This window comes from Pararge aegeria, chromosome 3 (assembly GCF_905163445.1).
Source record: "Pararge aegeria chromosome 3, ilParAegt1.1, whole genome shotgun sequence".
Lineage (NCBI taxonomy): Eukaryota > Metazoa > Arthropoda > Insecta > Lepidoptera > Nymphalidae > Pararge > Pararge aegeria.
Window position 1 is genome coordinate 20,232,584 of NC_053182.1, and position 14,832 is coordinate 20,247,415.

The 14,832-nt window shown below is 35.4% G+C and overlaps 1 protein-coding gene across 1 annotated transcript; it reads left to right on the forward strand.

Moving 5' to 3' along the window:
- Nucleotides 1–1,984: 1,984 nt before the first annotated feature.
- LOC120637144 (succinate--hydroxymethylglutarate CoA-transferase-like) lies at nt 1,985–11,285 on the forward strand. The gene is given in 7 exon segments (XM_039908811.1): nt 1,985–2,266; nt 2,339–2,741; nt 2,999–3,176; nt 3,386–4,154; nt 7,690–7,810; nt 9,522–9,658; nt 11,166–11,285. Coding segments are annotated over 7 exon segments (1,779 nt in total). The 5' UTR covers nt 1,985–2,185; the 3' UTR covers nt 11,256–11,285.
- Nucleotides 11,286–14,832: the final 3,547 nt, after the last annotated feature.

Here is a 14,832-nt window from a genome sequence, read left to right on the forward strand (position 1 = left end):
TTTGTAAGTAAATGCGAGCACTAATTACCTTCGTCGTACATAACATAATAAATACACTTAACTACTATTAAAAACAAACGAGAAATTATAAGGAATCACTTATATTACACTACATTAAACACTCTACAGTCATTACACAGTACCTACGTTAATACTACGTGCTTAGTATCCAAAAGGTATTCTTCAACTTCGAAATAAGTACTCCAAAACCTACATAGACAGATTTGTCTGCATTTGAGGCATACACTAATGTAGTCCAAGTATCTTTTATCCTCATTTACTTACCTTTCGGAAAATGTCTTCCTGAAATTCCACATAGAGAATGTTCACTTTGTGTAGCACAAAATAATAGTTCACAGGGTGTTATTACTACGGTCTACGGGTATTGTGTTTGCACAATTGATCCGTAGGTGATTGATGCTTCTCTCATGACATTTATTTGGTGCATACTATCACTTTGTGACCTGAATTTCAAGGACAATAAATGCTATGGTAATGAATCATTTTCGGCTACCTTCACACGCACCTTGGTACTAATTATTTCTGTATGTTACATGCTTTAGTCAATGGGGCCGTCCGTGTGACTCTATGACGCTCGGTGTATAAAATTCTGTTATATTATGTTATTTTTAAATTCTAAGTAGATTTTGTTAGGAGATACGCGGCTGGAATTATTCCAATACATTCTTGCGGCTCGGAACGTTTTTATGTATTTTACGAGAGAACGACGCGGATGTGGGGACCATGACGAACTTTGGAATTTTCATTATTCTATGTTTCATTTTCTTTATAATAAAAATAAAACACACGCGGAATATTGTAAGCTTATAGATAATGAACTTTCGCAAAATACTATCGCCTTTATGTACCCAATACTTCTTCTAATTATTATTTGCAAAATCTATCGATATAAATCTATTTTAGTCGTTGGCAAAATCTTTGATTTGAAACAGAATACAGATTGTGCTGTATTCTTAGTCTTTAATATTACGGCACTGTACGCAGTTGCGAGTTCGATTCTCGGTTGGTGCCGATTTAAAAATGTTTTCATTTCCAATTATTATGCCGTGTGGTGAGAGCACATCAGAATACAGTTGTCACCCCTCCGCTTTCCACGGATTTCGTATGAGGCGACTAAAGGAATTTAACCACAGATATAACAGAGAACGGAAAGCAGCGTCCTCTGTCCTGTAACTACCATCTTCTGCGATCAGATCACTAATATAACATACTTACGACAAAACCAAAACACATAACTAGCGCAAACCTAAAGTCATAGAATTTAAATAAAGAATGTCAGTGTTATTTTTATATCAGTACCAGGAGATTGGTACATGTTTTCTTATGTCAATTTCTGTATTTTATAAAATCAAATATCTCTTTGTCTTTATATCACCTACTTAATTGACATTTCTAAAGGCGCGGATTCATGGCAATTTTTAATTTTTGGTTTTATTAGATCCAGTAAGCTTATAGTAACACATACTATAAGCTTACTGGTTCTAATATTTTAGTTTTGTACAAATAGAATAAATGATGTTAGCATAACAGAGGTCAGTCGTAAAAAGAGCTTTAAAAAAGAAAAACTGTCATATTAGTTATCTTTAAATTCTTTATGTTTAGTTGAAATCTAAAACATAACTAAGATTTGTAATGACTTCGAATTAACTTCGAATTAAAATAATAATTGAAATCTAAAAGAATATCTTGGATGGCACCAAAAATATTGTAGCAAATATAATATTTTTTAGTTTATTGTACTGTCACTAAAAACAGCCATAATTGACGTTTCAAATCTGCTTATATTAGGCCTACATGAAATAAATGACTTTTTAATATTGAGAAATACCTATTTGGAATGATATTAAATAATTAATAATATTGATAAAAATACTTGTACTAAGCATAAATCATGAACTCATAGACAAAAATTTAAAAAAGTGGTCTGTCAATGTCTTTGTCACTTGTCAAATAGACATAACTAAATGTCTTTGTAAAATGTGAAATTGCGATTCTTGAATTGTGTTTATCTTTCTTGTTTGTTGCTAATTTGAAAAGGCTTTATAAGATAACATAGCATAATAGGCGACGTCACTATTTACATAAGCCGACAATCGGTATTTTCCTCTACTAATCGTATAATGTGATCAATATAGTCCAGTTTTATTTTATGTGCATTCACTAAATGGGAGATCGGCAGCGGTTACGAACTGAAGAGATGGCTACGACAAGCACCGCGGTGACTGTCTCACCGCAAATACAAGAGGCAAGTAATATGGAACCTTATCAAACCACGTATAACATGATTTATACACATAATCGCACACAAACACGTTAGTTTGTGACGATAAGTAAATAGTAATTTCTTTCGTTTATCGTCATATTTCGTTTGGAATTCGTCATGGGGGTCGTACATCGAGTAACATTTCAAGTTTTAAAAGGTTCTAAAAATGTATTTGTAACAACAAAATCGTTTTTCCGTGCTCATAGTTATTCCACTAAAGCTGATGGTCTGCTTAGCGACATAAATGTGTTAGATCTAACGCGGGTAGTGGCTGGCCCTGTATGCACTATGACCCTAGGAGATTTGGGCGCGAATGTGATAAAAGTTGAGAGCCTAGATGGTGATGAAGCAAGAAAATGGGGGCCACCTTTTATTAAGGACTCCACTGATTCTTACTACTTCCTATGTGTGAACAGAAACAAGAAGAGCATTTGTATTGATTTCAAAAGTCAAGAAGGTAAGCAATATTTTCTAACCTATGTATTTAATTTAAAAATAAAATAGATTGTTTTTTTTTATGCAATCCAATTTTTGTTATTTAACTGTAATTTACTTAATAATCTCATTATGACCTCAAAATTATTCCTTATTTTTATATAGTTCCCTTTCCCATGAACTAAATCATTATACAATCTCAAGTAAGTAGTGGTTATTTTCTTAATTGCTTACAGTGAATTCAGTTCAACTTTTTATGCAACATTTTAAATTTTACAGGTAAAAAAATTGTGTATGACTTGGCAAGAAAATGCGATGTGGTTGTGGAGAACTTCCTACCAGGTAAACTGGACACACTTGATATTGGCTATGATAAGTTGAAACAGTTCAATAAAGGCATCATATACTGTGCTATCACAGGGTTTGGGCCAACTGGGCCCTACAGGAATAAACCTGGGTGAGAATAAATTGCGAAACTATTTAATTGCTGTAGGACAAACCAAAAATCGTATTTACACATGTATAATACCAAAATTTATCACAAATAATTTGAGGAAGTTCCTAAAAATTACCTATCTGCTTTTAAAGGCACATATAAAAACCTGTCTCAGTGATGGCATAAAGTTATCTTGCTATAAAATTTGTTAAAATTATTAATACTTTCAGATATGATGTCATTGCATCCGCAATGGGAGGTTTGCTGAATACAACAGGTGAGAGAAATGGTAACCCGGTTAAACCTGGAGTAGCCATCACAGATGTCACCACAGGTCTACATGCTTTTGGTGCAATCATGACCGCACTGTACTATAGAAATAAAACAGGAAAAGGGCAGAAAATAGACTGTAACCTCCTTTCTACACAGATATCAAGTATGATTAATATTGCTAACATTTATTTAAACTGTGGCATAGAAGGCCAGAGATGGGGTACAGCGCACGCTAACCTAGTACCTTATCAAGCATTCAAAACTAAAGATGGAGACATGGTAATAGGTACAGGATCTAACGCCCAATTTGCAGATTTCTGCAAACTAATAAATAAAGAAGAACTAATCGCTGATGAGCGTTTTAAAGATAATGCAGCCAGAGTTAAGAACCGCGATGAAATAATCAGAACAATAAGTGATGTTATAATAACTAAGACTAAAAAAGAATGGGCGGAGATTTTCAAAGGCGCATCATTTCCAAATGGACCAGTTAATACTATGAAAGATGTGTTTGACGATGAACATGTTAAAGAAATAGGTTTGGTAAAAGAGTTGCCACATTCGGTTGCGGGTAAAGTAAAGATGGTTGGCCCGCCCACTGTGTACTCGGAAGGGGGGAATTTAGCTAGGACTTCACCACCTTTGTTAGGGCAGCATACAATCGATATTCTGTCCAACTTCTTAGGTTATCATGATGCTAAAATTGAGGGACTTTTTAAGGACAGGGTTATTAAATAATTATTTTTAATTCAAATAAAAGGGTTAAATAAAAATCACCAGAAAGCTCACTTGTTGTTCCTAACATTAAAGCTAACAATTTCAGTTGTAGGACTTTTCAAAATTCAGTATTTATTTATTTTATATAATAAAATTAATAAATCTCGTTATTTCTGTAAAGTGTCATTACACTGTAAAACCAAATTCATGTTATTTGACAGTCGTGTAGTCGAGTCGTGGTTCACTCGCCGATGTAACTTCACAGGGTAGCAACAAGTAGAGTATCTATTGAAACTATTGAATATTTAATATTTCACATCTGGTATTTTTTATTTCAACCGGTATACAATTTACTATATGTATTTTTAAGCTAGTCTCAAATTACAAGTATATTTTCTCTGTGTTTCTAATGTTACTCAGGAGTTATTTGATCGTGCAATGTCGCAAAAATGATACAAAACGTCAAATTATCTATGTATTACAATAACAGTTTTGTTACGGTTTAAGTTTAAATAATTAAAAGTGGAACGGTACCTTATTATGTTAATAAATACAAAGCCTGTAAGTTATCAAGTAGTTATATCAAAACCAAATACCTATGTATATATAATAACTATTGCAATACACACACATGCATTTTACTTGCACGAAAGCATGCCAGATACCGGCGAGTTTAAGAAACTAGGACGCGTTTTGACTCGCATCTTAATAAATATCATAGTACTATCCCCTGTATTTTGTTTCATTTCTGTCATTTGCTAGCAGTTGGTGACTCCATACAACATTTACACTTGGATGAATGAATGAAAATGAAAGAAATGAATCATCATGTTTTGTATAGAGACAACCGCTTCGGAACTGTCGGAAAATTTACACAATAGGTAACAGACGATGGCAGGAATCTTTTAGTTGGAATAGAATACCTATCTGGTTTGCCGTCATTTTAGTGGCAACATTTACCGTCATGTGTCACTACCTTTATTACTGTTAGTGTTTTTTTATTTTTACGAAAACACAAATTTGGTCTGGTGTCTCCTGCCGTGGCTAGTTAACACCCTACCGACACAGACGTGCCGCTAAGCGATTTAGCGTTCCGGTACGATGCCGAAAAAAAATTGGTTAGTTGTATGGGTTTAATATAATTGCCATACAGGGTAGCCCGCTACCATCTTAAACTGCATCATCACCTACCATTAGGTCAGATTGCCGTCAAGTACTAACTTGTAGTGAAATAAAAAAAAAAAATGTGTTTAGGTATATGCCACGGTAAAGGTACATAATTATTAATACTTAGCAGATAATAAATCTTTAATAAGAATTGTTGATTTCTTTTGATTTTATAACTAAACTGAATTATAGGTTCCGCTACAATACATTTAACAATGCAATATTTAATCAAAAAAGCCGACCTTGCTACCTACAAAAATGAAGTACCTACCAAAAACTGTAAGATATAGGTAAACACAGTTAGATAATAATCTTGAAAAGGTGACCTTGTAATGTTTTTGTTGTTTGTGAGACTGTACTGTAGATCTCCGAACTAAACTTGATGGGCATTTCTAAAAATAGTGTTATTCTTTCAATGTCGAACATTATGAGCAGATTATTGTTAGAATTGGAAAAGAGCAACGACTGAGTTCCTTGCCGGCACTTCTCGGTAGAATCTGCTTTCCGGACCGGTGGTAGAGTCAATACAAACATACTCGTACATACTTGACGTGGACGTACTTGAAATAAATGAATTTTTAATTTTATTTTCTGAAAGTTTTCTGGATAAATCGCAATTTGGAATATGATTATCAGTGGCGTGCATAGAGCTTATGCACAGGGTATGCTATGAAAAATGAAGAAAATCTCCAGTACGAGTTATAAATACTTTAGGGTAGGCTTTTTATAACTCTTACAATGCTTCTTTGGGGTGGTGCAGCAAAGACATACTTTATACAGATTGAACGAGCACAAAGAGCAGAACTTAAGGTGTGCTGTTTTAAGCCCCGCCTGTATCCTACCGAAATGTTATACGAATACTGTCAAGTTCTTACTGTCCGGCAACTATTCATTTTAGCAACCACACTTAAGCAGCACTCACTTACGCACTTCATGAATGCGCCCGCAGAAAGCCCAAACTAGCTACTCTCACAAAGCTCAAAACAGCGTTTAGTCGTAGATTTTTTGTGTTTCTTGGACCCTACCTTTATAACAAGTTACATCATGCCCTTTCTCTGCACACCTTGAATACTTTACTTAATTATAAAAGCAATCTTAAAAAGTGGCTTCTTAAACAAAATTACGCAGTAACCGAAAATTTAATGGAGATTCTAGTATAATTTATTGAGTGAATTGAAAATCGTTTTTACCAATTTATCATAGTTACATTTACACACACACACCTACACGCACACACACTCACAAAAATACACTCGCAAGCAGACACACACACACACACACGCAAATACACACACTCACACACGCACTGACACACACACATGGACACTTATGACACGTACAAACACAACCAGAGTACTTGGGCATACAAGTGATCTTAATATCTAGTAGTCAGCTATGTCATCGAGCGGGTTAGCCCTGTTTTCCGAGACACAGTCTCAACTAGTTCGGAGAACAGGTACACTTTTTATCTGTGCAAAATAAAACAAAATTTGTATATATTTTATGTGTTATGTTTAAGTACTTTTGATTCTGTTTTGTTTTTCTTTATGACAATAAAGAAAAAGCATTTTTATCATAAATCATTTTTATCAGTCATTTTTAAAATAAAGCATTTTTTCATTTCTCCTTAAGTTTTATACCTCGTACTGCAGATTTTCTTTATTTTATATCATCTGCATACCCTGTGCATAGCCTCTATGCACGCCACTGGTGATTATTATGTTCGGATGTATAGCGATTATGGGTAAAACCCTCCCGCCCTTTTGATGCTATATTGAAGCATATATACATGTATATAGTCGTGTATACGGTTTCTGTGTATTCTTAATTCTGTTTATTTTTACATATAATTTCCATTGTGAAAATTTAGCTTAATTTGTTACACTCCGCGAAAAGCTGGAGAATCTGTATGGTGTAATTTATAATTTCTTCAATCCTTATACTCCACACCAAACAGATCTTCGGCAATATACCCTCTACGTTTAGCTCCGAAACCGGAGCATCATCAGGAAATGTTGACTTTACAATGAATGATTGTTAAGTTCTGAGGATACATTGCCGAAGATCTGTTTGGTGAGGAGTATAAGGATTGAAAAAATTATAAATTACACCATACCGATTCTTCTTATTTTCGCGGAGTACAGCAATTTAAGCTTTATTTCGGTAATAGATCATGGAATTCCTGCTTCTACACAATATTTATACAATGTTCAATTTATATCAACTAAACAATTAATTATCGACTATGTATACATAGTCGATACTTCCGAACATAATAGGGCAGTTTTTCAAAATTAGTCATCACGCTTATTGGTCTACACGTCTGCTTGGTCCGCCAATTAAAAGTTTAATAAAAAACAATGTTGCACATGTTCAGGAATCCGTGGAGCGAGTGGCCGTGATCACGCTGCGGCCGACGCGCGCACAGTCTCGCAAGAAGGTGGTCTGGACCGAGGATACCGTCGACAACGAGAACATGAACAAGAAGAAATCCAAATGTCAGTTCCTTTCTCTCTACTGAGATAAAGTTGTACTCATCTTCAAATCAACCCAATACTGGCCCACTAAAGGTCTCCTCCCACAATGAGAATGGTTTAGGCCGTAGTCCACCACTCTCAGCAGTGCGGATTGGTGGACACCACACCTCTGGATCTGGAGAACTCTCAGGCTCCTCACGATGTTTCCTTCAACGTTGAAACAAGTGATGTCTCAATTGCTTAAAACGCACATAACTTACAAAATTACACATTGATATACATATGACATTTGTTTCCATGACAACTTGGGCGCTTTTGCCCGGGTTGTGGCACTACAAACGAAGTGCTACGTTTTCGATAAGTAACGTTTTTATACGATATTGCGTGATGTAATGTAGTTATCGTAGGTAACTTTATATTTATTTCGCAAGGCCGCTGTATCGAAACTGCTGCAGTCAAATCATTAAATATCGTCATTTATCAGCGATATAGCCATAAAGTCGCCTGTAAAATGTTCATCGTGATGTACAGTGCCGTTAAAGAAGTTGAACTGTAATAGTAGATTTTGAATCTAGTGTTACAGTAATTTTATAAAGTGGGTAAACAACCAAACTTTTGATAACTATAAATTCATATTTGCCAGATATTTTATTAAATTGATTAGGATTGTACAAATACCCTAATAATTATTATTTAGTCATTAGATAGTTTTCAAGAAACAAATAAAATTATATTTGATTAATAACCAATGTTCATGACATTGAGTTGGTGGGTATTTTGATATTAATACGACTGCATTATCGATACACTTCAGTCCTACATGGACTCGAACGATGCAAAGATACCTCCCGGTGTCTTAGTCGTTTATCACAAGTTTAAAGACATTGCATTTTACTGTCGAGGCGTTATTAGACGCATGCAATTGTCTCTAGATAAACTACCAGCAGCTGTAGATAGAGGAATTTAAGGAATCCGTTAGCAAAACAGGAGTATTCTGAAAGAAGTTTTTGAACGTACTGGCCGCCCCTGTCAGAGGTTAAAAGCGAATGCGCTAAGAAAGCCGAGAGTGTAACAAGTAAAGTACCAAACGCGTTTTATACGACGATTTTCATAACACTTGCGAGGAAAAAAACAGGATAAATACGTTCTGGGAAAATAACTGACCATTTGTTACTGTTTTTCCACTGTATGAAAGTTTCCTGGGCCGCTCTCTATATTTCATTAAAACTGGATATTCACTCGCGATTAGTGCCTCGATTTTTGTTCCCGGCATGAGTAAATCTACAAAGTATCGCTCTACTTTCAGATTTAAACTGGACAGTGGACACTTTAAATTATTAACAATGGACACGGAAAATGGCGCGACTACTTTTTTTGCGCGCCAAGGTAAACCGACAGACAGCCAGCATTGTTCGTTGCTGTATTCAAAATATAATAAACGTAATATTATCGTATTTGAAACATGTATAAAATATAACTTATTATGAATTGTGTATAATTTGTTAAAATTAAACGTTCATTTATCATAATAATTGAGAAGGTAAAAATATTTGTTCATTTATGGAAATAATTCTATTTTAATACGCATAAAACCACTTTGTTGGTTGTCTGTGATGAAAATATAATTGTATGACACTCTGACTCGTCCATTTTACCGCGCCGTGCGGCAACGCCTGGGGAGAGTTACCTAACGCCTAAGTTCTGTTATTTACACGAATGTGACCGTTCCCAGGCTGCTGTATATACGAGAAGCCGCGACGCTTCGACGAGTCCGACACGGAAGAGAGCGACGATGAGTGCGAACACTGCTTCGGACACGTCGAGCACCGGCGGAAGAAGCCGCAGAGCCACACCGCCACTGAACTTCAGGTAACGCATCTCTTCATCATCTTCTTCTTATTCTTCTTCTTCATCATATCAACCCATTACTGGCCCACTACAGGGCACGGGTCTCCTCTCAAATTAAGAAGGGGTTAAGGCCTGAGTCCACCACGCTGGCCCAATTCAGATTTATTAATTTATTTTTATTTTTATTAGTCTACCCACAAAATTACATGTATTATAGTTATGGATACAGCTCGCCTCGGGTTACTAATGACACATAATTTCACTCATAAGCAGTCACAGCATGCACTGGTTAGTATGTACGATAACTTAATTTAATAAAAGAATAGAAATGAATGTATTAAACTTCCCTAAATACAGCACAAGTGTAATATATTAATCTTATTTATTGCACCACCTACCAATTTTTTATGTTTTTTCCTTTTACGCCATTGGTTGCCTGGAAGAAATCGCTATGTAGCGATAAGGCCGCCAAATTGTACTCTCTTGATATGTATTTATTAACTACATTTTTTTCTTTGGTGTACAATAAAAGTGTATTCATTCATTCATTCATTCACTAGTCACTATAAAATATATATGTATATAAAATTTAAACATAACTAGTAACTTATATAACCAATATTAATATTTAAGGGATGAAAAAACAAAGCGGGAAATGCGATTGGTAGACTCCACCAATCCACCTTTGAGAACATTACGAAGAACTCTCAGGCATGCAGGTTTCCTCACGATGTGTTTACACTCACCGTTGAAGCAAGTGATATTTTAATTGCTTTAAACGCATGTAACTTAGACAAGTTAGAGGTGCTGGGAATTGAACTCAGCCCCCTGAAAGTGAGGTCGAAGTCGTGCCCACTGGGCTTTCAAACATCTCTTAAACCCAGTTTGTTCATATCTCATAGCTGCGTACAGGCATATTCTGATGAGGGAGAGATAGGTGCGATGCTTGTCGGCTAATCCGTTACCAAAGTTTTCCCTTTAGTTATGCGTTTACGCGTTCCACCTCCGGATATAGAGCAGCCAAAGCTGTACATTGCTGGGAGTGGCTGCATGAGGGACTCGCCGAATGTCCAAACCTGACTAAAACTCTGTGGGAAGCCCAGCCAGCTAACAACCTTTGAGATGATATTAAGGACTACGTAATCGATAAAAACCTTTGGTGTTAATTATTGCACCAACCAAGTTGCTCTTTTAATAATTTTAAATGACAATGTGAGATGGTGATAACAAAAAAAACACCCGGCGAATTTTGTTCTGGGCTTCTTCTTAGACCAGGATGCGTTTGGAACCCTCGTAGCTTTAGTTTTGAGTTTACGAATATGGTTATCGCCATTATCTCACTACCGTGTACTTCTCATGTAATGTACGCATCAAAAGTGACACCTATGGATCCCACTTGAACAAAGATATTAATGACTTTGACTTTTTATGTTTAAGGTTTTTTTCTTAGTATTATTATTAATACTAAGAAAAGAACGTATAGTAGTAAATGGTACCAGAACTTAACGCTATTGTTCTTCTTTTGTAGGAAGCAGTGGAGCAAACCGCATCGATAACGTTGCAGCCAACCGAGCCGACGTCCGCTCCGAGTCCACCCGACATATCGACCGATAGCTAAACTATACTAAAATATACGATTACTAATGTATACCATACCATGACCTTTTTACCGTCTTACATTCCGACGATCGGTGATGCCTTAAATACTTTAACCAATCAACAGTAACTTTGACGATATTTAAAAATTGTCAGGTTACACCACTAGTGATAAAACAAATTAAACATGTTTTGTAACGGCCGTTTGAATACCGACAAAAATTAAAAATTGTTGTAAACTACCGGAACAGTGTTAGACACGACCGCCGCGCTGCGCCGCTAGCACTCCATATGAGATGTTTCTTTAACACCAATTTTTAATAATTCTTCATTTCATATTTTACCAATTAATACTTATGGATATTTGCTAGGTCACTTTTTATTATGATTCCTTCATACATGCACAAAAGTAATGCTTACCCAATTTTTTTTTTTTTTTTTTTTTAATTTCCTGCTTTACGCCTAGCCTAATCAAAAGTCCTGGGCACGCAACTGGGTACACAGCAGTTAAATTGAACCTAGACCCCCCAATCGGTTTCTGACTAACATCGTACCTGCTAAACTGGGTAACTGTAATGAGATGAAAGAAATGTCATCGTGTATCGTTGCAAGATAATTAATGCGCGAACGCCACGGACCGCCGATTTCGGACCTGCAAAGTATGATTGTGCTTTTTCTACTTAGCTTAAGCCTGATTTTAAATAGGCATGATGAATAATTTTGAAAAACTTCCCTATGGTTTTCGAAATCACGTAATTTTTGGTTTTGTTGATACAAATTGAAAATTTGTAATTCAAAAAATTATTTGCCGTAAAAACGCTCGCCGTGTGTCATGGCCGCTCTTGTGACGTCATGGCATACTAGAGCCAAGCATGTCCTTGCCTTCCTTGTCCTTCTATAGCTAAAGATTTTTGATTTTGGTACTGATGACAAAAAAAAAACTAAAGCGATGATAGCTAAGTGGGCAGGCTTTCGACTTCACTTTCGGGGGCCGAATTCTAATCCCAGCACGCACCTCTAACTTATCTAAGTTATGTGCGTTTTAAAAAAAATTCAAATATCACTTGCTTCGACGTAAAGGAAAAATCATGCCCGAGAGTTCTCTACAGTGTTCTCTACAAGGTGTGTGGAGACCACCAGTCCGCACTGAGCCATCGTGATGGGCGTTAACCCCTTCTCATTGTGGGAGGAAACCCGTGCAATGTAGTGGGCCGGTCATGGGGTAATGATGATGATGATGACAGAAATCACTTAGTACGAGAAGAATTACTTCATAATGCTATGAGAATTTAAAGCGGCAAAAAATTATGTTATGTTATCTCTGGTATTTGGAAGGCTACCCATTTTCTTCACTTATATTAGCTTATAGGTCTGAGAGATCCATAAACACTCTTTTTATTTCAAATCCACAATCGCTAAAGGCTCTGAAAACAACCGATTTTATCAATGTGTAAATAACATATGAATTCGCTAATCTCCTTATTTCGTTTCATTTTTGTGTAAAACCTCACCAGGAAATTTTGAAACTTGGTCGGGGGCGCCTAGTTTGCATGGCAATACATTTCAAGAGCAAGTGTATAGAAAAATCGCAATACATTTCAAGAGTAAGTGTAACAATAGTTCCATTTTTATCCGCAATATGGCGTGGTTTCTTATTTTTCTGCTTAGAGTTTACATCCAAATTTTTTTCCATTATTATAGAAGTTAAACGTAATTTTAGTACTTATTACACTAACCAATGTGAAAATATATTAATTATTGTCTAAATTTTAATGGTTCACGTCTCAAATTGTTGTTATAATAATCTTTATTAATTGTTAAGTCAAAATATTGAATAAAGAATTAAAAGTTACTTAGCCTTTATTTTAATATCATAGAAGGTAAAACCTATCAACCATACCATACATATGTATATAGGATGTAAGCATTGAAGCTGTGATAGCGCAGTGGGAAGGAGCTCGACTTCACTTTCGGGGGGCCGAGTTCGAATCAAGCATGCACCTGTAACTTTTCTAAGTGATGTGTTTTGATCAATTAAAATATCACCTACTTCGACGGTGAAGGAAAACATCGTGTAAAAATCTGCACGCCTGAGAGTTCTCCATAATTTTCTCAAAGGTGTGTAAAGTCTACCAATCGCACTTGGTCAGCGTGGTTAACGACAGCCTAAACACTTTTCATTTTAAAAAGAGACCTGTGTAAGGTAATGGCTTTATGACGATGAATCATATTATATAGAGGATATAAATGTTATTGCAATAATAAAACACATTATAATCAATAAATAACTAGGTACATATATTTCATAACACAACCTATAAACAAATTTATAATGCAGATTATTAATTTTCTTAAAACGTTAAACGACTAACAAAATTATATAGTTATCTAAATCTTAATGCAGCATCCAACATGAGTTACGACAAACTTTAATCAATAAACGTGGAATAACTTCGGGGATTATTCTGAATTTTGTCACGCTCCGACAATGAATCGTGACAACACCGCATAACTTTTCGGATTTTATGCCACGTTTCTTTGTTACACTCGTGTTAACCTTAGATAAATACTTATCTACTACTGAGGTCATTTGTCTAAGTTATAAGGCTATCGAAATTCACGTAGAAAGAAATGGACGGTTGGTTTAAAACAAAAGCGCCCAGAGTTGAAATTAAAACAATTGAAGGGTTTGTTTCAGAAACGTATGATTCCTTGGCTAGGTATGTGAACACCTATTTAAAATGTTCGGGTTTATGAAATAGTAATCTTTAAAGAAATATACTAATATTTCTTATGAAATAATTCTAGTTTCAATTTAAGATATATCAGTTGTAGTAAAAAATAAATAAAAAGTTAATACAATGGCGTACGTCATTTTGACAGTAACATTTGTGGCACAAGAATTGACATAAGAATGATATTTGTATGCATTTGACACTCAGAATCTCAGCAGATTATAAAAGACAGTCATGTCTTTTGTACGTACATGTTCTGTATGTTCCTACGTTATTAGAAAGCCGCCGTTTTCAACATATTATTTTTAATTATATTTTACTACATTTTATTTACTGTATACTGTTTAAAAATAAAATTCTGTTAGATTTCTATGATTTTAACGAACTGCTTAGTGACCAAACACAGGTTGGCGCGACCTATGCCAGGCGTTAAAAAATAAATATCAGTCTTAAATACGAGAGCCTTCTGTATAACACACACTTTCCACCTTTTTATCGACTTCGCACGCTCAGGTTGCCTTAAAAAGATCACTTTTAGTGATAAGGCTGCCTTTGCACCCTAGCACTAAGTACTATTACTGTTTTCCTTGTATATTTCCTATTGTGTTTTGTTCCAATAACGTTTTCTATTCTATTCTATGAACATGGTACAGAAGATACAGTCAGCTTGGATGTTACGTTTGAATACATTAATATAAAATAGAAAGGCGTGGAACGTATAGCAGTCTTACAATATCAGTGAAAAAGGGCAGTGATTTCGAATCACGTTTTTTTTTTGCTAGGTTATCCACAACTTCCCCACCCACAAATTTTCTACCCACCTTACTTAGTCTATGGCGTTAAGTTATCGCGACCTATGCAAAT